Source organism: Prionailurus bengalensis, chromosome D2, assembly GCF_016509475.1.
Source record: "Prionailurus bengalensis isolate Pbe53 chromosome D2, Fcat_Pben_1.1_paternal_pri, whole genome shotgun sequence".
NCBI lineage: Eukaryota > Metazoa > Chordata > Mammalia > Carnivora > Felidae > Prionailurus > Prionailurus bengalensis.
In genome coordinates, this window is record NC_057351.1 from 12981116 (window position 1) to 13005002 (window position 23887).

The 23887-nt window shown below is 48.3% G+C and overlaps 1 protein-coding gene across 3 annotated transcripts in view; it reads left to right on the forward strand.

Moving 5' to 3' along the window:
* GNG4 (G protein subunit gamma 4) overlaps positions 1–23887 on the forward strand; it is a 73083-nt gene that overhangs the window by 34548 nt on the left and 14648 nt on the right. For 2 of the 3 annotated variants that reach the window (XM_043596257.1, XM_043596254.1), the window contains exons 2-4: positions 5611–5707; positions 8956–9073; positions 10814–10921. In XM_043596257.1, coding sequence (XP_043452192.1) covers positions 9059–9073; positions 10814–10921 — 123 coding nt within the window. In that variant the 5' untranslated portion in view covers positions 5611–5707; positions 8956–9058. The remainder of the gene's footprint in view (positions 1–5610; positions 5708–8955; positions 9074–10813; positions 10922–23887) is intronic. The other variant, XM_043596256.1, reaches the window with a different exon arrangement.

A 23887-nucleotide genomic window follows, 5' to 3' on the forward strand; every position in this document is an offset into this window, starting at 1 on the left:
GTATGAGAGAATCCCAAGAAGTCCTCATATTGTCAGCACGGAGCCCAGTGTGGGGCTCGAACCCACAAACATGAGATCATGACCGGAGCCGAGATCAAGAATCAGACACTTAACCACATATGTGCACACCCTTACAGTCTTTGTTTTGAAGTCTATTTTGTTTGCCATAAGTATTGTTACTCCAGCTTTTTTTCATTTCCGATGCATGAAATATCTTTTTATATACCTTCACTTTCCGTCTGCATGTGTCTTTAGATACGAAGTGAGTCTCTTGTAGGCAGCATATAGATGAGACTTGGGTTTTTTATCATTCAGTTACTCTCTTTCTTTTGATTGGAGCATTCGTTCCATTTAAAGTAGTTGTTGAGGGGCGCCTGGGTGGCGCAGTCGGTTAAGCGTCCGACTTCAGCCAGGTCACGATCTCGCGGTCCGTGAGTTCGAGCCCCGTGTCGGGCTCTGGGCTGATGGCTCGGAGCCTGGAGCCTGTTTCCGATGCTGTGTCTCCCTCTCTCTCTGCCCCTCCCCCGTTCATGCTCTGTCTCTCTCTGTCCCAAAAATAAATAAAACGTTGAAAAAAAAATTTTTTTAAATAAAGTAGTTGTTGATTGCTATGTTTTTATTGCCATTTTGTTCATTATTTCGGGTTGCTTTTGTAGTTCTTCTCTGTTCCTTTCTTCTTCTCTTGCTCCCTTCCCTTGTGATGTGATGACTGTCTTTAGTCTTTGGCTAAGATTCCTTTCTCTTTATTTTTTGTAGATCTATTATAGGTTTGTGGCTTTTGGTTACCATGAGGTTCATATAAAACACCATATGGAGATATAGCAGTCTGTTTTAAGTTGATAGCTTCTTAAGTTTGTACACATTCTAAAAGCACTACATTTTTACTCCCTCTCCATGTTTATATATTTTGATATCATATTTTACATATTTTTATTTTTTATTTTTTTCTTGATAATTTTTTTTTTACTTCTAGTTATGGCCTTTTCTGCTTAAACAAGTCATTTTAACACTTCTTTTTTTTTTTTTTTAATTTTTTTTTCAACGTTTTATTTTATTTTTGGGACAGAGAGAGACAGAGCATGAACGGGGGAGGGGCAGAGAGAGAGGGAGACACAGAATCAGAAACAGGCTCCAGGCTCTGAGCCATCAGCCCAGAGCCCGACGCGGGGCTCGAACTCACGGACCGCGAGATCGTGACCTGGCTGAAGTCGGACGCTTAACCGACTGCGCCACCCAGGCGCCCCTTAACACTTCTTATAAGACCAATTTCATGGTGATAAACTCTTTTAACTTTTGTTTATATGGGAAACTCTTTATCTCTCCTGCAGTTCTGAATGATAACCTTGCCAGGTAGAATATTTTTGGTTGCACGTTTTTTTTCCTTTTGTACTTTGAAGATATCATGCCGGCAAAGTTCCTGCTGGAAAATCAGCTGATAGCCATATGAGATTTTCCTTGTATATAACTGTTGTCTTTCCTCTTGCTGTCATTTAGGCTGAAGGAGGGCAAGAAGAATGCCACCTGCCAGCACTTCCATTCCCAGAGAAAGTTCCTAAAGAACCCTGGCCCTGTGGCACATGCCCTAAAATTAATTAATAAATCTTCGCAGGGCGCCTGAATGGCTTGGTCAGTTAAGCGTCTGACTCTTGATTTCGGCTTATGATCCCTGGGATCGTCATGATCCCAGGGTCGTGGGATCGAGCTCCACATCAGGCTCCATGCTGAGAGTGGAGCCTGCTTGGGATTCTGTCTCTTTCTCCTTCTGTCTCTCTCCCCTGTGCGTGTTCTCTCTCTCTCTCAAATAAACAACAACAACAACAATAATAATAATAAATCTCCTTCACACATTACCCAGGTACTTTTCAAAGTTCTGGTTCTCAGAGCATGAGAGATTTAACAGTAGAGGCTCGGTTTCCTGTAGCATGTCAGCTCCCAGAGTTAAGCCCTGCTGATTTTCAAGGCTAGGTGTATTGGGGGCTTGTCTTCTTGGAGGTGCAGATCCCCAGGGCAGAGGGGTGCCTGGTATGGATCTTGAGCTCCTCACCCCCCAGGGAGGACTTCATGCCTTTGATATCCCTCCTGATGTCTTTAGCTGTGGAAGATCTGTTCCATCAGTCTTTAGGTCATCCTCAGAGAGGGTTGCTCTATATGTAGTTACAGTCTTGGTGTGTGCATGGGAGGAGGTAAGCTCAGAATCGTCCTGCTCCCCTCAGAATCAGCCACAATTATATTATTATGAGAAAAGGAGAGAATGGCTTCAGCCCCACATACACCTATCACACTATGACCATTACTTATTTACTTTCTCCCACTCAGACACTGAGCTCTGTGGGGCCGGCAAGTCTCATTCCTCCTTATGGCTTCAGAATCTCCCATAGAAACCAACATAGATCTTCAGGTCAGGTCAAGTTCTTTGGCTATACACCCCCTAAGAATTGCATGCCTCCGTGTATGAGAATGAATTCACCAGTACAGTTTTTTGAACAATGCATGATACGCCCCACCGGACTGTAAGCCTTGTGAGAACAGAGAGTATGATTTTTGCTCCTCAAGACCCAGCACCACGCCATCAGCAAAGATGCGTGACTTTAGGTCATTACACTTCACCACTGGGAGCTGAATTAGCTCCGCTTTAAGAATCGAAACCACAGCAGTCATGGAGAATCAGCATCATTGCTGTGAAGCCTGAGCCCGTTCTTTCACGTACACACGAGTCACGGTTATATGAACGTGGACAGTGGGCCTGTCCTGGGATGGTGCTGGGCACACAGACACTAGTAAAACCACCCTCTGCCCTCGAGGGCCTCCCAGCCAGCTGATGGCCACGCGGTAGAACTTTCGAGGCCTCCACGATGAGACCACCACAGCATTTTGTCTACAGATAAGTATGTTTTTCCTATTTAAGGGGGGGAAAAAAAGCCATGAGAACATCACGGCAGCATATTTAGTGCCATTAAAAAGCAGTGTTTTTCAGTGACAGATCAAGCAGACCAGTAGGAGCCAGTTCCTGTCAGCCCCAATAATGTGTCTCGCTTTGAGAAGCAGTAGTGATACTGGGAGGTGTCTACAGCTCCTTCCTGGGGCCCAGGGCAACTTGGTGGGATGACATCTGAAGAAAGCCCCAAGCACTGGATACAAAATGCTATGCAGGTGGCAAGTGGACAAGGAGAAATGGATCATCTTTCCTCGATACACCGTCTCTCAAAGAACTACCAGAGTCAACAAAATCATCTGTAAGAGCAGCCCAAAAGGCTGGATGGGACCGTGAATAATAACAGGAGGGTCAGGAGAACAGTGACTCTAGCATCCCCCACCTACGGACTCCTGTGTCTTCAGTCAAGTCTCTTCACCTTGGGCTCAGACTCCCTGCATAAAGTGGCACTGCCCCCCACCCCCACCCCAGCCCTGGCACAGAACGTCTCCAACTCTATTTTGCACCTGAATCGCTCCGGTGAAAATGCGGCTGTAATTCCAAAGGTCTGGGTGGGCCCTGAGATTGTGTGTCTGTCCCCTTCCCGGACCCACCTGGCTCTGTCCCTGAGAGTCTGAGATCTGCGTGCCTCACATGACAGGAGTAGGGCAAGCACCAGCTTAGATGCAGACTAGCGCTGTGTCTTTTCGGATGCGGCTTGCACCCCGGAGTTACCTCGAAAGGCAGTGTGGCTTAGTGGTCTGGGGTGTGACCGCGGCATCTCATCTTTTAAGGCGCCAGGTGATTCACATGCACAGCAAAGCCTCGGAACCAGTGGACTTGGGCAGTGGTTTGGGGACTTGAGGTGTCAGAATCCCCTGGAGGGCCCAGAAAGAGCACCGGGGCCCAGCGTCATGGGAGTGGAACAGAGCCGGGCCTCGGCGGTACCGAGTTCCCGGGTGCTTCTGATTCTGCCAGTGTAGGGACCGCCGAGAGAGGCAGACCTGCCCACGGTGGGCTGGAGAACAGCAGGTGCACGGAGAATGGCGCGCAGGTGCGCTGCCGTTATCCGTCCCCTCAGCCCCCTGGGCAGCCAGTGCCAGTGCAGCCAGCTGGCTCACTGGGTCCCTTCACCCCCCGTGTGTGATGACAAAGTGTGAGATGCATTGTTCATTCCAAACAAAAACCAAACCCGGTGTTCCTGAATCAGTCCTTCGGGGAATGGCGGGTTTCGGGCAACAGGTTTCTTCACCGCAGGACTCCTCAGAGTCTTTATTTGCCAGTGTGCAGCACGGCCCTCCAAAGGCACGAGTGAGATAATGGCCATTTCTCAAACGTCTGTGACCAGGGAACCTTTTTCATGGAGCAAGTCCAGAGAATTTGCTGCACGGGGGAGCCTGGGTGGCTCAGTCTGTTAAGCGTCTGACGTTGGCTCTGGTCATGATCTTTGGATCCTCTGTCCCCATCTCTCCCTCCCCCCAGTCTCTCTCTTGCTCTCTCTCTTTCTCAAAACTAAACACTAAAAGAAATTGAGGGGTCGGGGCGCCTGGGTGGCTCAGCCCAGGGGTTTCCTGACTGTCCAGAAGGTGGGCAGGGAGGACCCCTGGAGCCCAGCTTTAAAGTCACTTGCCTAGGGGCGCATGGATGGCTCAGTCAGTTCAGCGCCCAACTCTTGATTTCAGCTCAGTCATGATCTCACGGTTCGTGAGTTCAAGCCCCACGTGGGGCTCTGTGCTGATGATCCAGAGCCTGTTTGGGATTCTCTCTCTCTCTCTGCCCCTTCCCGGCTCGCTCCCCCGCTTTCAAAATAAATAAACTTAAAAAAAATTGTAAAGCCACTTACCTAGGGGGCAGGCTTGACGCTCTGACCCTGCAGGACAGCAGGCCTCCTCTCTAGGGCTTTGTCTGTCTGTCTGTCTCCCTTTGGAAGATGGTGGGGGTGAGGGGAACACCGTGGGAACTGATCCACCCTCAGCCCTGGACTGGGGAAAATGCACCGGGCACGACTTCACCCATCCTTCCCCCAAGTCCAGCCCATTCCTGGCCAGCCTTTGTTTTGCTGCAGGTTCACGGGGATCCCCGGGACGTGGATGCTGTAGAGTGGGGTGGTCACAAAACCCCTGGGGGACGAGCCCGTTGTCCCAGACAAGGGAGGCAACAAGCCAGGCGTCTCTCCACAGAGAGTCCCTGGCATCGAAAAGACCTTTAAAGCCACCCGATTGAGTCATCTCTTCTGTGCTAGATGTCTTTTGGTTGGAACCAGGTTATTCCAATATGCGCAGGGATAATGTTAATGGGAAGAGGCACTATAATTGGTTTTTTTCTTTGCTGTAATTTTCTCTGTCTTCACATTTTCCTCCAATTGGCCTAGCTCTTTATAATAAGAAAAGGCATCTAAACTGTTTCCGTTGGGCAGAGGTTGGCTAGAAGCGGGTGGGCGCGTGGGGCTGGGGGTGACCAGCAGGCCGGGAAGGGAGAGCCGGGCCAGCCCGTGGCCCCGAGGTGTTCCCGCTCCGCTGTGTGCGATCGGGGCTTCCCTTCCTGCCCGTAGCTCACTGTCTCCCATGTGATCTGATAAGGAGACTCCGCGGGCTGCAGAGACAGCGGCAAAGCAGGAGCAGAGGGCCCTGGGGGCCGGGCGGTTGGGGGACAGCCGGCTTCTGCCACACCTGTCGACCCATCTCTGGTTGTGTCCCCAGGTGAGCCTCAAAGCAGGAGCCGCGCATCAGCCTCTCCTCTGACAACTGTCAGCCTCTGCTGCCACCTGCCCAGGCCCGTCACTGCACCTCTCAGCAGGTAAGGAAATGGTGTGTCGTGTCCAGGAGCGGGTTCCCTCTGGAGAGCGGGTGTCTTTGCCTGCAGTGCGCGTGTGGGCCCGGGTGAGGCTGGGCTGTCAGGATCTCCGTGTGTGGCCCGGTCCTCACACATCACTTTCTCCCAGCAGCCGTCACCATCCTGTCCCCCTGCCCCCTTCCGTAGCAGATGTAGGGCCCTTATGAAGCCACCCCCTCACGTCCTCCCCCATGTGAGTGGGTGGGCCCCCTGTTGGGGGAGAAGGGAGGAGAACTGATGACTGGATGACCACGGAAGAGGCCCCACGGCCTTCTCAGTCCTAAGTTAGGCAAAGTTCAGGATCACTCGAGGGGTGAGTCTGTGCTGGGAGAGTAGGAGAGACCAGGTGGCAAGAGGGAAACCCTGTTCCTGCCCCAGATGCCACGCTAGGCCCCGGAGAGGGGACAAGCTGGGAGCCACACTAGGGAGATGCTTCCTCCCACTTTCACTAGGAGTTCCACACAATTAGGTCATCGAACCTTCCTGAATAGGTTTCCTCATTTGAGAAGTTAGGGGATCGGACCGGGGCCTCTACGTTCCAACGTTAACATTGAGCAATTCAAATGTTTCTTGCTACTCAAGATGTGGTCCGCGGATCAGCCGCGACTGAAGGCTTGTTAGAAATGCAGATTCTGGGGCGCCTGGGTGGCGCAGTCGGTTAAGCGTCCGACTTCAGCCAGGTCACGATCTCGTGGTCCGGGAGTTCGAGCCCCGCGTCGGGCTCTGGGCTGATGGCTCGGAGCCTGGAGCCTGTTTCCGATTCTGTGTCTCCCTCTCTCTCTGCCCCTCCCCCGTTCATGCTCTGTCTCTCTCTGTCCCAAAAAATAAATAAACATTGAAAAAAAAATTTTTTTTTAAAAAAGAAATGCAGATTCTTGGGGGCGCCTGAGCGGCTCAGTCTGTTGAGCATCTGACTCTTGATTTGGGCTCAGGTCATGATCCCATTGAGCATATAGCCTGCTTGGGATTCTCTCTCTCTCCCTCTGGCCCTCCCCCACTCACGCTTTCTTTCTCTCTCTCTCAAAAAAAAAAAGAAATGCAGACTATTGGACCATACCCCAACTCACTCCATCAAAATCTGTGTTTTATCAACCTCCCCAGGGATTCATACATCCATTAAATTTTTTTATAAGATTATTTATTTCGAGTGAGAATGTGTGTGCCCATGAGTCTAGGAGAGGCAGAGAGAGAGAGAGAGGAGAGAGAGAGAGAATCCCAAGCAGACTCCACGCTGTCAGCACAGAACCCGACGCGGGGCTCAAACTCACAAACTGTGAGATCATGACCTGATGCTAAATCAAGAGTCAGATGCTTAACTGGCTGAGCCACCCAGGCCCCTCTTAAAATTTTTAAAGGGCTGATTCAGAGAGTCCCGAAGGTGCATGGAACACCTCACAAGGTAATTTGGTGGATGCCAAGGAGTGATAGAGCAGCTTTAAAGCCAGCCATGGTTCTCCCCCTGTGGCCCATGCCCAGAATCCCCTCGGGAGGTTGTGAAGTACAGGTGTCTAGATCGGGGGTCGGTCACAGTCCAGGTCCTGGGTACGTGTGCTGGGAGAAAGCTTACCGGCCCCTCGGAGAGAGAGCATGCACAGACATGAAACAGTACGGGTCACTGATGGCAGTAAGAGCAACGTCCTATAAGGGGGTCCGACAGGGCCAGGGGGCAGCAGGGCAGAGGAGGCGAAGTGGAGCAGGCTTGTCATCCTGTGTCCCAGGAAGAGTGCCTTCTGCCCTTATTTTCTGCATCTCCCCTCTTAGTCGTGGAGGGGGGCCCTGTTACGGGCAGCTGTAGTTATTCCTCCTCTTCTTTCTTGAGCGGGAGCGGAAATTGGGGAGAGCAAGGGATTTCCATTTCGTTGTTGGCTATTTGTTTTCATGTGTTGAAAAAGACTATTTGTATATGCTGAGGATAGGGCACCCAGAGACACCAACGTTACAGGAGAAAGAGGGTGAGTGACAGGGCAGAGCCTGAGGAGAGACGGGCCCACCACACGTGCAGTGTCAGCCTTGGATGAGGCCGGGCTTCCAGCCACAAGTGCCAGATGACCCAGGAGACTCCTGCGAGTCTCCTGACTTTGCCCTGGGTCCGTCCCCAGTGGCCAGTATGGCAAGACCCAGTCAAGGCAGCCAGAGAGGGGGTATCTCCTCTCATGCCTCAACAAGGGAAGTAAACACGGGGTAACCGGGAATGGGAGTGAGATGGCGGGCAGCTTTGGGGACCCACTAAGGCTGACTGTGTGTGATGGCACCAGTCCCAGCACATGGGGGGCTTCCACGGAAGCACCTTGCAGCCCCTTAGTGTGAGTGGAGTGGGGAGGGTGTTGGATTGATGTGATGGGAAAGACAAAGGAAAGACGACAAGTCTTGGGAGAGAGGGACCATGAGTTGGGTTGTCCACTAGGCTGACTGTGGCTCTGGGTGACACTAGGGAAGGCTGTCACCAAGGAGACAGCCATGGAAGGACATAGCACTTTGAGGCTGAGAGGGAGGAAAAGGGTGAGCAAGGAAGGCTCAGAGGTTGTGGTGAGAAGGTGACACTGGGGCTGTGGACAGACATGGTCTGGAGGGGACACAGGAGAGGCCACCAAGGAGGTGGAGGACGAGGCGGGGTTAAGAGTCCATGTATCTCAGGTTCTGGAGCCCCCACCCCACCAGCCTATTTTATCTCCAGGACACAAGAAGCCAAACACAGCTCATTGGGATCTTTCTGAATATTAAGCATTCAGCCAGAGTTCTCCTCTGTGTTGCAGAGTGGAGTCGTTGAAAATGTGCCCCTCTTTGTAAACAGAGGAAGAATGAGAAAATATTGGGGTGGGATTCGGGTGTTCTAAATGCAGCCAGTCAGGGGCCAGAGGGAGGGAGATGGCCGCTCTGGGGTCTGACGAGGCTCTGATTCTGCTAGTAACAGTTCCTATACAGGGACACCTGCTCTCACTTAAACACACTCACACCCACCCACACACACCCAGTGCAGAGCCCCTCTCCTCCTCCTTGGTTGGCCCTTCCCCCGTGTCTTCCGTCTTCACTCCTGCTGACCCTGGCCTCGGCTTCCTTCTACTGAGCCATCCCTGTGCCCTGCTTCGGTGCCTTCCCCAACTTCTAAAATCCCAAGATCAAATATGAGGAAAGAGAAGGATGAATTCTGGAATGGGAAGAGAGGATCAGGATCTGAGAGCAATGATTTGTGGGTCCTTTTTTCCTTGCATCAGGCCGGGGAAGGTTGAGAACCAGACTCTTCTTCCTTTTGTGTGGATACACAGGAACGCTGATATACATCAACACTCACACCCACAGAGGAACAGCTACACACACATGGACTGGCACAGGGCACGTACCACAGGCCTGTGGGCACACACAGGGACACACACAGACCTGAACACACATGCAGAACACGTGAGCGCATCTCTACATAGCAGGGTTTAGGTGGCTGTCCCCCTGGGTTTCCAAGCCCCAACTATTCATTATTCTCCTTCTCTTCTTGTTGAGTAGAAGTTCCCAACCAAGACAGGAACACCTACCTGTTAAACTCTAATTTAGGTGACTGATCTCTATCTTAGAACAAGAAACTTTCGGGGGTACCTGAGTGGCTCAGTCGGCTAAGCATCTGCCTCTTGATTCCAGCTCAGGTCATAATCTCACAGTTCATGAGATCGAGCCCCGAGCTGGGCTCTGTGCTTACATCATGGAGCCTGCTTGGAATTCTCTGTCTCCCCCTCTCCATCCCTCCCCCACTCATTCTCTCTCTCTCTCTGTCTCTCTGTCTCTGTCTCTCTCTCTCTCTCAAAATAAACATTAAAAAAACCAAGAAACCTTTATTTTTCAAAACACTGCCTATGGACAAATGAAGCTGCCACCATGCCTCGCCTGAACCACAGAGTTAGCACGTATGTGGAAAACCCACAGAGCGTGGTCTATACACCAAGATACTGGCCGGGTCTCCTCAACCCTCACTATGTGCCTTTGGAAGCCACTGTCACCTGTGCGACCCACCTGCAGCTCTGAGGTTGAATGATTAGGCCCCTTCCAAGTGGTCTCTCATTAGATGGGGCGACTGGAACCGTAGGCACCTGTGTAGAAGTCTGTGCTTTCTTGTGGAACAGTTCGCATTCCAGTGTTTTCTTAGTCATGTGGCATCCTTACATGTCAGATCAGGGAGAATTTCTTTCTTCTACAAAGACAGATCTCTGCTTGGGATAGGGTGTGTGTGTGTGTGTGTGTGTGTGTGTGTGTGTCTGTGATTGTTTAAAAACAAACTCGGGCACCTGGGTGGCTCAGTCAGTTGAGCGTCCAACTTTAGCTCAGGTCATGATCTCCTGGTTCACGAGTCTGAGCCCCGCATCGGGCTCTTAACTCTCAGGGTGGAGCCTGCTTCCCATCCTCTGTCCCCCTCTCTCACTGCCCCTCCTCCATCCCTCGCTTGCATGTGTGTGCTCTCTCTCTCAAAAATAAACATTTTTAAAAATTAAAATAAATAAATTAAAACTCCCAGCATAAAGTCTGTAAAATTTTTCGAATGAGGGCAAATTAACATTAATAATAAAGCAATTGTATTCAGGGGAAACTTGTACTCAGAGCTGTAGAAAGACCCCTTACCTAGGCTTCAAAGCTTTGAGTTTGGGTTCTGGATCCACAAAGTTTGGCTGTGAGACCTTTAGCTATTGGCTTAATTTCTCTGAGTTTTGCACTTTCCTGACTCAACAAAACCAAACTTAATATGTTTTGCCAGCCTTCGGGGCTGCTAGGGGGATGAACGGACAAATGTGTAGGGAAATGATTTACTGCTAACAAAGTACCACACAAAAGTCAGGGGATTAACGCTGGGACCATCTAGTATCTTCCGCTCCCTCTACTCACGGCTGAGAAAGTCTCCCCAGGCAAAAGCATCAGGTCTTGCTCCCATCCCCCTCGTGAAGCATTTCTTCCGCTCGTCCCCGGAGGGTTTACTCACAGATGCTCCCTGCCGTGGACAGAGACGCTGTGGGTGGTGGGAGCGGGGAGAAGAGCAAGGGCTCCCCCCGACCTTGGGGAAAAGCCGCACTCCCAACCCTCTGACTTTGCTCGTTTCAGGGGCAGAGAATGAAAGAAGGCATGTCGAATAACAGCACCACTAGCATCTCCCAGGCGCGGAAGGCCGTCGAGCAGCTTAAGATGGAAGCCTGTATGGACAGGGTGAAGGTGAGCACGCCCGAGCCGGCCTCACCCCCCGCCCCAAACCCAGCTCGGAACGGTCCTCCCATTTCTTTGCGAGAGTTAACACGCTACCCGGCAGAGCGGCCAGCCGGCCTTGGCAGCTGTAACATTTACAAATGAGTGTTTGCCTCAGAGTTCCAAGTGTGCTCAAGGATCCAAATGATGCAGAATACACAGTGTGCATGAATTCCGTAAGGAATGGCCAAAAATAGACTCATATTCGTCTCAGCTCTATTTAGCCCTGTTGTCATGCCAATAAGCGAGAGAGTTTAACGGTGAGATCAATCAGACTTCTCCTGCCTGATCCAGTGACTTCGAGGTTAGGCAGTGTCGGGTGCTTTGACAGGGGCGCTGTTGAGAGTGGAGCATTGAACCGTGCATCGTGTTTGTCAAATGTTCCTTTGGGGAAAGTGAAGGAAGGTGCCAGTCGCCTCCTACCATGTTCATTTCGCTGCTCAGCGTAGGTCTGTTCGTGCTGGGAGAGCTGGAGCAGGATGAAGCCACCTATTCTCCAGATGTGACTCAGATTTGCAGGAGGCCGGGCAGAGCACGTCGCTCTGAAATAGCATTCGGGTCCATTGACTGTGATAGAGCTGGAACCCCGCCAGGAGTCTGACACTAGGAGGCTCAAGTCCAGCGGCCTTTGGGCACCTGGAATCAGGGGTCTCGCCAGGCATCCGGGATTCAAAGAAGAGAGGTTGCAAGGGGGCAAAGGGTGACTCCTAAAGCCTCCCGCTGGCAGAGCAGACAGTCCCTCCCCAAGGTTCCCATCACCAAGACCCCCTCCCCCCACCTCACGCTGCAGTTATGGCCAGCTAGCACCAGCGCCTGCCTCCATCGCGACAATTATTCCCTCCCCTGGGGCCTTGGGGTTCGAGCTATCCAAGGAGGCAGCGGCATGCACAGAAAGTGACATAATGATAGAAGACACGGGGAGGGGGTCCAGCGTCATGCAAATTGGCATACGTGGACCAGTATTACGGGCCACCTTGCACATTCTTTTTTTTTTAAACGTTTATTTATTTTGGGGTTTTTTTTGTTTTTTTTTTAAGTTTTTATTTTTTTTTTAACGTTTATTTATTTTTGAGACAGAGAGAGACAGAGCATGAACGGGGGAGGGGCAGAGAGAGAGGGAGACACAGAATCGGAAACAGGCTCCAGGCTCTGAGCCATCAGCCCAGAGCCTGACGCGGGGCTCGAACTCACGGACCGTGAGATCGTGACCTGGCTGAAGTCGGACGCTTAACCGACTGCGCCACCCAGGCGCCCCTAAACGTTTATTTATTTTTGAAAGACTGACAGAGTGCGAGTGGGGGAAAGGTGAGGGAGGGGCAGAGAGAGAGGGAGACACAGAATCGGAAGCAGGCTCCAGGCTCCGGAGCTGTCAGCACAGAGCCCGACGCGGGGCTCGAGCTCGTGAAGCGTGAGATCGTGACCTGAGCTGAAGTCGGACGCTCAACCTACTGCGCCACCCAGGCGCCCCGCCGTGCACATTCTCGTACCAGCTACAGATGAGGCATCGCCCCTTAAAGTCTAGGCTAGAGGAGGGAGCGAGAAAACAAAGCACCGGAAAGGAGGGAGAGCCCCGCCAGTGTAGAGATGGATGTGACAATGAGTGCCGCAGACAGTGAGTGCTCCCCAGGGACAGACATTTGCTGGGGGGGGGGGGGGGGGGGGGGGGGGGGGGAGGGGAGGGGGGGTTGTTGGTGAGCCTCGCTCTTCTGATAAACGTGCCTGAATACCTGCTCTGCACGAGGCGTGGTGCCGGGATACAAACACGAGCGGAATGATGCCCCCGTCCTGTCCTATCGCTCAGAGAGGCCTTTGCGGGGCTGGGAGCTGGTTCTGAGGGGATACCCGAGAAGGGAGCTAACCGGCGCTCATTTCCAGCGGCCGCACTTGGCCGAGAGCTGCGGGTTGTGCCGGGGAGGGCCGCTTTGGGCAGCTCGGGGGTGCCGGGTCCGCAGGCGCGGATCACACAGACGAGTGAGTGGGAAGCCTGGGCCCGGTGGTGAACTGACCTGTCAGCAGCAGAGGCGGTCGTCAGAGGCCAGGGGGCAGCCGGAGCTGCAGAAGCAGGTGCAGCGCGGAGCAAAGAGCAAAGGTGGAGGCCGAGAAGCGGACACCCAAGAATTGGGTGCGGAAGTCGGGCAGTCGAAATAGGAAACGCCAGGGAGCAAGACGTTATAACCCAACTGCAGAGCTCCGTGGCCAGAGACCGGAAAAACCACGGGCACCGGTTTGGGCAACGGGACGGTGGCCACGCCGGGGAGTCCGACCCCGGCAAGGGAGACAAATTCTGTAATAACAGATCCCAGATCCTCACTTGCGACAGTCACCGGATGTCCCCGCCACGAAGGGTCTCACTGGAGACCCATGTGCAGTCTCTGAAAGAATGAAGAGAAACCATAGGCCAACTCAAAGTCAAGTCTGTTAGATGGTGTTCAGGGGGGCAGGTCGTCTGGCTCCTGGAGTGACGCCGCTGTGGAAATGTGGTCCCGGGTCCCAGGAGGGGGCTTCCTGGAGGGCATCTTCAGACTCTGTGGTAACTCCAGGCGGGGGGCCACCGACAGCCACGTCAGATTTGCTTCAGAGGTGGCAGAGTTGTGTCATTGAGGAGATGATGCAGGGCTTCCTGAGGGGAGAGGTGGCCCCGAAGAACCACATCCCTGCTGTGCAACCACGTGTGTTTTCTTGCTCATAAAACCTTCAACATTTATTTTTTTTTTAATTTTTTTAACGTTTATTTATTTTTGAGACAGAGAGAGACAGAGCATGAACAGGGGAAGGGCAGAGAGAGAGGGAGACACAGAATCTGAAGCAGGCTCCAGGCTCTGAGCTGTCAGCACAGAGCCCGATGCGGGGCTCGAACCCATGGACCGTAAGATCATGACCTGAGCCGAAGTCGGATGCTCAACCGACGGAGCCACCCAGGTGCCCCAACATTTATTTTTTTAATGTAGTAAGATACACATAACAAGTACCCTTTTAACCATTTTTTTTAAGTTTATTTATTTTTTGACAAAGAACAAGCAGGGGAGGGGCAGAGAGAGGGGAGGACAGAGGATCTAAAGTGGGCTCTGAGCTGTCAGCATAGAGCCCGATGCAGGGCTCGAACTCACAAACCAAGATCATGACCTGAGCTGAAGCCGTTCGCCTAACCGACTGAGCCACCCAGGCGCCCCTTCACACGTGGTTTTAAGCACTAGACCCCCCCTTGCTTCTGAACACAGCATGGCTTGGGGGAAAAATCTAGTTAATGCAAGTCCTGGCAAAATGAGGTGCATATTGTTATCAATTAACCAGACAATAAAGACGGAATCTGGAGAGAAAGAGAAGCCATCAAGGACACTCCGAACTGACCTCGATAAGGGCTTTGAGGAGGGAGGAAAGAGGAAGAGAGTCACCAGGGAGAAGAAGTGGCCTTTCTAGAATGGGCGAGAGGTCACTGCAGGAGGGGGGAAGGAAAAGGGGAGCCTGGACGGTAAATGACAGAGGGAAGCCCCAGGGAAGCAGATGAGCAGGTCATAGAATTCGCTGAACTCATACAGAAAGGGACGGGAATTCCAGGTCCACGTGAAGGAGGAAAGGACAGGCTGAGTGTGTGGGGAGAACGCGGAAGAGGTGACTGGGCAGTGCCTTTCATGGGGCCCTGGAGAGAGGAAAGAACACGCTGGAGGGAAACCTCTGAAGGCTTCATGCGACTGCCATGCGACTGGGAGATCATTGCGACTGCCATCCCACAGAGCTGGCCCCCAGGTGGAAGCCTCCGATGACGACCGGAGGACAGCGCGAGCTCGGGCAGGTGTCGGGCACGAAGCAGAAAAGGACCCGGCTGCCAAGGCACATAGGCAACCGTGGAGCCCACCTCTGGGCTGTGTGGTTTTACCGTGTTTGGGGGAGTGTCTTATGTGGACGGAGAGGAAGGCGTGCTCGCGGTTCATGAGAATAAAGGAGAGGAGAGAAGAGAAAGTAACTGCATTAAGCAGCTGTTTGGGTTGCAAAGGTAAGAAAAAGTAATAGCGTGAACTCAGGTCTGGGCAGTTCATGGCGGAAAAATGCAGCCAAAATACCCACTATGGTCTCGAAGTCCTGTTTGTCCCCTAAAAACATCACCTGCATAAGAGCACTTGTGCGGGTGTCGGCTTTGTCCTAAATGATGCAGGGGACATAGGAGGGACGCTTTATAAAGGCCACAGCCTCAGGCCCTCACACAGTTGGGTTCAGAGACCCCCCTCCCCACCACCTCAGCGCCCTGTCTACCTTCATTTAATGTTTATTGAGTTCCTCCCCCAACTCAGCCCTGCTTCCCAGCATCCTTGGGATTCTTCTCTGTCCGACCTAGGAGCTCATCAGGGCATCTCTCAACAAACATGGGTGCTGTCTTTGAGAACCTGTATCAGCTACTAATATTCCCCATGTATCACAAGAGCAAAGAAGATTCACCGTAGAAGATCCAGCATAGTTTTTTGCCTCCCCAAAAGCGAAAGTCTTGGAAAATAATACTCGGGATCCTACAAAAGAAGTAAAGAACACGTTCAGATGACATCCTGGAGACTGTTTTGGTCCTAAGGAAAAGAATACCCCATAGCCTTATTCCTTCACTCACCCGTTAGAGGCTTACGCTATACAAAATTCTACCAGGAAGGTACATAAATGACATTGGTCACCAAACAGTGAGAATTTGTCGAACAGTTGTGGCAGATACAAGCTGAGCAAAGCATAAAAGGTTTAAGTGGAGAAAGTGGTCTCTGGAGCTGGCCGGTCAGCCCGAGAGGAGAGCAGCTGGGGAGAAGGTGTTGTCCCTTGGGGAAAATACAGAGGTCCTGAGCAGGCTGGGTCACAGGCTCCCAGGAAGGCTTGTGGAAGCTGTGTCTCCACTGGGCACTGCTGAGGGTGCTTTGATTTCCCTGGTCCCGGGGGGAAAAGGAATTGCCAGGGGCTGTGACTTGGTGGGATCTGAAGGTAGACGACACCCTTTAGCAAACCTAACTCTCCAACGGGACCAGGAGGAAACAGCTGACGGACTTGCCGAGTGACTATATGCTCAATTGTCTGTCTGTCTGTCTCTCCCTTATTTGCCCTAAGGCCTGTGGCAGATGATTTTAAGAGCGATGGGATGTACTCACCATCCCTAAGGGGGCTGTCATTAGACTGAGATTAATTTTGTCAACACAAGCTTGATGTGCAGATTGCTGACAGATCAATGGGTTTTACGTCAACTTGCGTTCCGTAGATGACTAAAAACAGGGCAGCGAGAACGTTGTCGGTTGATGAACGGTCCAAAAGACGACAGCAGGAGTAGATTAGTGTGGGAGCTTATTGACATGGAAGAAGAGAGAGTATATCATGACAGGTGATGACAGTCCTTCTCCATATGAGCGAGACTGTGAGAAAGTAGATGTAAGTGGCCTGTGCGGGAGGCTGTAGTTCCTATTTTGAAAAGAACAGCATTTTACTGTTCATGAAAATGGTATTCATTTACTTGCGAGAGTTTTGGAAGATAAAAGTATAGGGAAGAAAATGTGAATAATTTATAACCACTACATTTCCATATTCTTCCATCTACCTGTTGGCCTAGCTTTCTTTTTATAAAATTGCGTTGTTACCTTTTGCGACCTGGTTTATCACCAAACAGTATATTGTGATGATACATCCAGGTCAGTAAATACTCTCCTAAAATGTCATTTTTTACTGTCTCTTCTCTTCCTCACCTGATGTACAATCATTTATTTAACTGGTCTCCTATCCTTGGACATTTCCCTTATTTCCAATTTTGCAGTATTTCTTTTTAAACAACACTGCAGCAACCACACTGGTAGATAAAATTTGCACATGTTTCATGGTCTCTTTAGGATAAACTCCTATGGGCTGAAATTGCTCAGTCAAAGGATATGTTCTACTCTAAAGTGTTTGAATCCATATCAGATTTCCCCATGAAAAGTGGTACCAGTTTAGGAGCCCCTGAGCGGCCCAGTGGGTTGAGTTTCCAACCCTTGATTTCAGCTCAGGTCATGATCTCGTGGTTCATGGGATCGAGCCCCATGCCAGGCTCCAAGCTGACAGCTCAGAGCCTGCTTGGGTGGGATTCTCCCTCTCTCTCTCTCCCTCTCTCTCTCTCTCTCTCTCTCTCTCCCCTCTCCCTGCCCCTCCCCTGCTCCTTCTTTCTCTCTCTCTGCCCCACCCTGCATTCAAGTTCTCTGTCTCTCAAAATAAATAAATAAAAAAACATTAAAAGATAAAAAGAAAAGTGGTACCAGTTTAAAATCTTACCAGCAATGAAGTCTGTTCCCCAGACTCTCCTAGCACCAGGCCATTCTTTGAGCCAGACCATTTTGATTGTGGCTACATATTCCCTTCATCTGCATCCCCCCCTCCCCGCCCCCGCCACATTCAGAGAGCTAGGGAGTCAGTGGAGGAGGGGAGGGAAGCCTCCAAGTAGCCTCAGTTTATGCTTTTGCACACTACTCTGGGAATACATTTCTGTTTCAAACACAATTTTTTGAAGATTTTATTTCCATTTTTTTTTTAATTTTTTAAAAAAATTTTTTTTTTCAACGTTTATTTATTTTTGGGACAGAGAGAGACAGAGCATCAACGGGGGAGGGGCAGAGAGAGAGGGAGACACAGAATCGGAAACAGGCTCCAGGCTCTGAGCCATCAGCCCAGAGCCGACGCGGGGCTCGAACTCCCGGACCGCCAGATCGTGACCTGGCTTAAGTCGGACGCCCAACCGACTGCGCCACCCAGGCGCCCCTGAAGATTTTATTTCCATTTTTTTAAGTTATTTATTTTGAGAGAAAGAGAGAGTGAGTGAGAGAGGAAGGGACAGAGATAGAGGGAGAGAGAGAATCCCAAGCAGGCTCTGCACCTACGCGGGGTTCAATCTCACAAACCGCGAGATCTAAGTATTTCATTTCTAAGTAATCTCTACACCCAATGTGGGGTCGAATTTACAATCCCGAGATTAAGAGTCACACGCTCTACAGGCTGAGCCAGCCAGGCGCCCCCAAAGAATTTTCTTTAAATCTCATATTCAAATATTTACTCCATTTTGAGTTAATTTTTATGGATGTTATGAAATAACTGTCCAGTTTCATTTTTTTACATGTGGCTGTCTGCTCCACTTTAAGAGCACATTTTCTGTTGTGATGCTTACCTTCTTATTGATTATACCATTAAGGTCTTATTGATTATACCATCAATAAGGTCCATTGATGTTGTTGCAAATGGCAAAATTTCATTGTGTGTGTGTGTGTGTGTGTGTGTGTGTGTGTGTGTGTGTGTTTGGGGCTGGGTAATATTCCATTGTACGTAAATACCGTATCTTCTTCATCCACTTATCAATGGCCCCTATCTTGACTATTATAAATAATGCTGCTGTAAGTATAAGGGTGCATATATCTTTTCAAATTAGTGTTTTGTTTTCTTGGGGTAAATACCCAGTGATGAAATTGCTGGATCATATGGTATTTCTATTTTTAACTTTTTGAGGAGCCTCCGTACCGTTTCCCACAGTGGCTACGGCAATTTGCAGTCCCACCAACAGTGTGTGAGGGTTCTTTTTTCTCTACATCCTCACCAACACTTTGATTCTAGCCACTCTCACAGGTGTGAAGTGTGACATCTCACTGTGGTTTTAATTCCCATTTCCCTGATGATGAGTGATGTTAAGCATCTTTTCATGTGTCGGTTGGCCATCTGGATGTCTTCTTTGGAGAAATGTCTAGTTAGGTCCTCTGCCCATTTTTTAATTGGATTATTTGTTTTTTGGTGTTGAGTTGCACAAGTTCTTTATGTATTTTGGATACTAATCCCTTATCAGATAAATAATTTGCAAATATCTTCTCCCATTTAGTAGAGTGCCTTTTAGTTTAATTTTGCTTTTTGTTTCTCTTGCCTTAGAAGACCTATCTCGAACAATGTTTCTATGGCTGATGCCAAAGAAATTACTGCCAATGTTTTCCTCCAGGAGTTTTATGGTTTCGTTTTCACATTTAGGGCTTTAATCCATTTTGAGTTTATTTTTATGTATGCTGTAACAAAGTGACCTGTTTCATTCTTTTGCGTGTAGCCGTCCAGATTTCCTGGCACCATTTGTTGAAGAAATTGTGTTTTCTCCATTGTATGTTCTTGCCTCCTTTGTCATAGATTAGCTGACTATATAAGCATGGGTTTGTGTTTTTAATTTTTTTAAGTTTATTTATTTATTATGAGAGAGAGAGAGTGAGAGCAGGCGGGGGACGGACAGAGAGAGAGAATCCCCAGCAGGATCTGCACTGTGAGTGTGGAGGCCAATGTGGGGCTCGGTCCCACAAACCATGATATCACCACGTGAGCTGAAATCAGGAGTCGGATGTTTAATTGACTGAGTCCCCCAGGCGCCCCAAGTGTGGGTTTATGTCTGGGCTCTTTATTCTATTCTACTGATCTATGTGTCTATCTTTGTGCCAGTACCATACTGTTTTAATTACTACAGCTTTATAGTATATCCTGAACTCTGGCATTGTGATTCCTCCCTGTATCAAAAACCTCCAGCTTTGTTCTCCTTCTTCAAGATTGCCTTGGCTATTCGGGGTCTTTCAGGGACCTATATTTACATAGCTCCATACAAATTTTATGGACCTATGTAAATATACTGCCAGAAAACCTCAGACTAGGCTATGGCATATAAAGGACCAATAAAGTATTCACGTAAGAAAAAGTTTTCTTCCAGAAAACCAAAGAAAACTTTAGGTAACTGTGTTATAGTCAAAAAATGTAAAACAAATATAGAATCTATGAAACCCTAGCTCAAAGGAGAGAAAAAAGAATGAGTTGGAAAAGGAGGAGGTGGAAAAACGAAGGAAAAAAGTTGACAGGGGAGAGGGAACACCATTAAACGCAGCAAAGAGTGTAACACACACTATAGAACATCAAATTATTGACACAGAGCACAGGCTTAGGAAACGCCTACATAATGCAAAAGAAAAAGATGAACAGTCAGATAAAAGCAGTTAGAGAGAGAGTGATACAAATAAAGACTGACAGGAACATTCCAAGATTTGAATGCTGGTGTTCCCGGCAGAGAGAACAAATGGCATAGAAAATACTCTTAAGGGTAAAATATAAAAGGTTTCATTAGGGGCACCTGGGTGGCCCAGTCAGTTGAGCGTCCGACTTCGGCTCAGGTAATGATCTCGCGGTTCGTAAGTTCAAGCCCCGCATCGGGCTCTGTGCTGTCAGCTCGGAGCCTGGAGCTGCTTGGGATTCTGTGTGTGTGTGTGTGTGTGTGTGTGTGTGTGTGTGTGTGTCTGCCCCTCCCTGCTCACACCCTGCCTCTCTCTCTCAAAAATAAACAATAAAACATTTAAAAAATAAATAAATAAATAAATAAATAAAAAGCTTTCATTAAATAAAGGAAGACTTGAATCTGCAGATGCAAACAGCTCATCATGTTCCAGGAAAGACGATAATAGAAGACAATAAGCCCATAGACACATATACTGCTGAGGTTACTTACTCTCAACAGTGAAGAAAAAGCCCATTAAATGTACAGGCAGAGGAAGCGATCCTTTAGGACAAGTACTCCTAATTTCATATGTATTAAGTGCTTGAATCCTCACCCCACCCCTGAGATATTGGTGCTATTCCACCCTACTTCACAGACAAGAAAACTTTGGCTCACAGTTATATGATGAAGTGGGGATACCAACGCAGAACCTCCAGTCTTATTATTGAATTATAGGGCCCTACCTACCAAGGGCAGAAATATCAGTCTGGACAGCATTGCATCTCCGTTCATTGCAGCCTAAGATTATGTAAAAATTCTCAAATTCTGCAAAGAATTCTCCACGTAGCCAAGCGGTCATCGATGCCCTAGGCAACAGAAAATGATACTCTCAATTAGGCAGAAAGTTAAATATAATGCAAATTTGTGCTTCTTTTCTTTAGCAGAATTATTTCATTTTATCCAATTGGGTTTCACTAAAGGAGATACAGATGTGCAGAGTTTCTGTTAATTTATGCATAATAACATATATTAAGACTGTAAGACATTTTCTAGGGAAATTCTCACCGGGTCAGAAATTTCATCCAAGCCGGGGCTGAGTATCTTGTCCTTGCAATCCGCACACTACATGGGTCATAGCAGGCATTGGTCACGCTGAAGGATGAATTTAATCTATTTAGAACAGCTGTCAGTGCAGAGCCTGCTTCAGATCCTCTGTCCCTTTCTCCGTCTGTCCCTCCTCGTCTCTCTCTCTCTCTCTCTCTCTCAAAGATAATAAACATTAAAAAAGAAAAGAATCTATCACTGGTATACAAAGTCTTTACCAGGTTATGGTTTCTAGGTCAATATTCAGTCTTGGAATTCTGCTAGATATTAATGTGATAGGGTCACTCTTTTCAATTTTTACTCTTTATAGACTTCAGATTTGGGCATCAGAAAACATTTTTACTCCATTCGGTACCAAATGATTAAAGAGATCTCTGCCCATCTATGTCAGTTCATAGACTATATAAACAGCAGCAGCAGCAGCCAAAAGAATACTAGATGTCTTATAGGGCGAACGTCACCAGTGAGGCAGAGGGTGAACTTCTTCCATAGGAATGACCTGAGAGTATACTTTCTTCAACACTACCTTTCATTACAAAAGTTAGACCCTAACATAGGTTGATCATAAGCAAACATAATCTGATGAAGAACTTACACCCACCCATTGTGGTTGTTCTTTTCTCTACTCCCAACCTTTGAGGTTATTCTAGTCATGTTGTGTATTTTTCATTAGATGGTGCTTTGGGCATTCTAATGTTTAACAGAATCTTGCTGTTAGTTTGACCACACAGTTCTACCTAGAAAACAAACCATCTTCTCAAGCCCAGGTTACCAATGGGCTTTGGTTTACTAGATTGTATTACATTAATATCACTTGAGTTGAGTGTTATTGGAGACTAAGCTGCTTCAGCTGAATAGTCCACTTTCTCCAAATTTCTCCAGAGCTATTATGCTGTGCATTACTTGAAACTGTCACAACTCCAACTCTAATAGGAATAGGACCCACCCTCTTTCCTATATCAGCAGCCACGTCGCTCACAACTTTTCTCCCAATCGACTTTGACGCAATTGATTTCAGGGTCTACCGCTATCACTTCAGGTTTAATCCACTCACCTTCACCATTTCAGGTCAATCATTTGTAACCACTGGTTACAATATGTACAAGATCTACATGAGGAAAAACTGTAAAACCATGAAAGAGATCAAAGAAAATCTAAATAAATGAAGATATTCCATGTTCGTAGATAGGAGGATCAATATTGTTAAGATGTTGGTTCTTCCCAACTTAATCTGTAGATTCAAGACAATCCCAGTCAAAATCCCAGCAAGTTGGCTTTTTGATACTGAGAAGCTGATTCTAAAGTTTATATGGACGGGCATCTGAGTGGCTCAGTTGGTTGAGCATCCAACTCTTGATTTTGGCTCAGGTCACGATCTCAAGGTTCAGGAGTTCAAGCCCCATGTTGGGCTCTGCACTGACAGCATGGAGCCTACTTGGGATTATCTCTCTCCGTCTCTCTCTCTCTGTCCCTCCCCTGCTCCCATGCTCGCTCGCTCTCTCTCTCTCTCTCAAAAATAAGTAAATAAACTTTAAATTAAAAAATAATAATAATAAAACAGAATAGCCAACACGATAATGAAAGAGAAGAGGGGCACCTGGGTGGCTCAGTTGGCTGAGCATCTTACTCTTAATTACGGCTCAGGTCATGATCTCGTGGTTTGTGGGTCCAAGCCCCGCTGTCAGCACAGAGCCTGCTTGGGATTCTCTGTTTCCCTTTTTCTCTACCCCTCCCCCGCTCATGCTCTGTCTTGCTCAAAATAAATACATAAACATTAAAAAGAGACAAAGAGAAGAGAAAGATGGAAGGCTGACACTACCCAATTTCAACACCTACTATAAAGCTGCAGTGATCAAGACAATGTGATATCAACAAAAGAATAGACAAATAGATCAGTGAAACTGAATAGACAGGCCAGAAACAGACTCACATAAATATAGTCAACTGATCTCTAAAAAGGCAAAAGCAATACAATGGAGAAAGGATAGTTTCTTCAACAAATGCTGCTGGAATAGCTAGACAACCCCATGGAAAATACTAAATCAAGACACAGACCTTACACCTTTCACAAAAATGAGCTCAAAATCAATCATAGACCCAAGCTGAAAGGCAGAACTAGAAAACTTCTAAAGGACAGCACACAGGAGATAATCAAGATGACCTTGGGTCTGGCAATTCGTTTCTAGCTATAACACCAAAAGCAAAATCCACAAAAGAAAGAATTGCTGAGATGGACATCATTCAAATTAAGAGCTTCTCTGTCAAAGACTCTGTGGAAAGGATGAGAAGACGAGCCACAGACTGGGAGAAAAATCTTTGCAGAACACATATCTGATAAAGGACTGGTATTCAAAATATACAAAGACCTCTTAAAACTCAACAGTGAGAAAACAAACCACCCCGTTGAAAAAAAGAAAAAAGACCAAAGATCTGAACACACACCTCACCAAAGAAGATATACAGATGGCAAAGGCGCATCGGAAAAAATGCTCCGTATCATGTGTCACTAGAGAACGACAAATTAAAACAACATTGGTAGACCATGACACAACTATTAGAATGAGTAAAATTTAGAAAAATGACAGTAACAAATGCTGACAAGGATATGGATGGTAATGCAAAAGAGGACAGCCACTTTAGAAGGCAGTTGCTTACAAAGCTAAACATAGTCTTACCATACGATCCAATTAGATCAAAAATATACAAAGCAAAATTTGAAGAAATGTCAAGGAAGATGAACAAGTTGTGTAAGAGTATAGGGTGTCTTTCCTAGTCCATGGCGGATCAATTAGACAAAAGAGAGGTAATCATATATTAATAATAAAATTAATTAGGTTGATCTGATAGATAGGTAG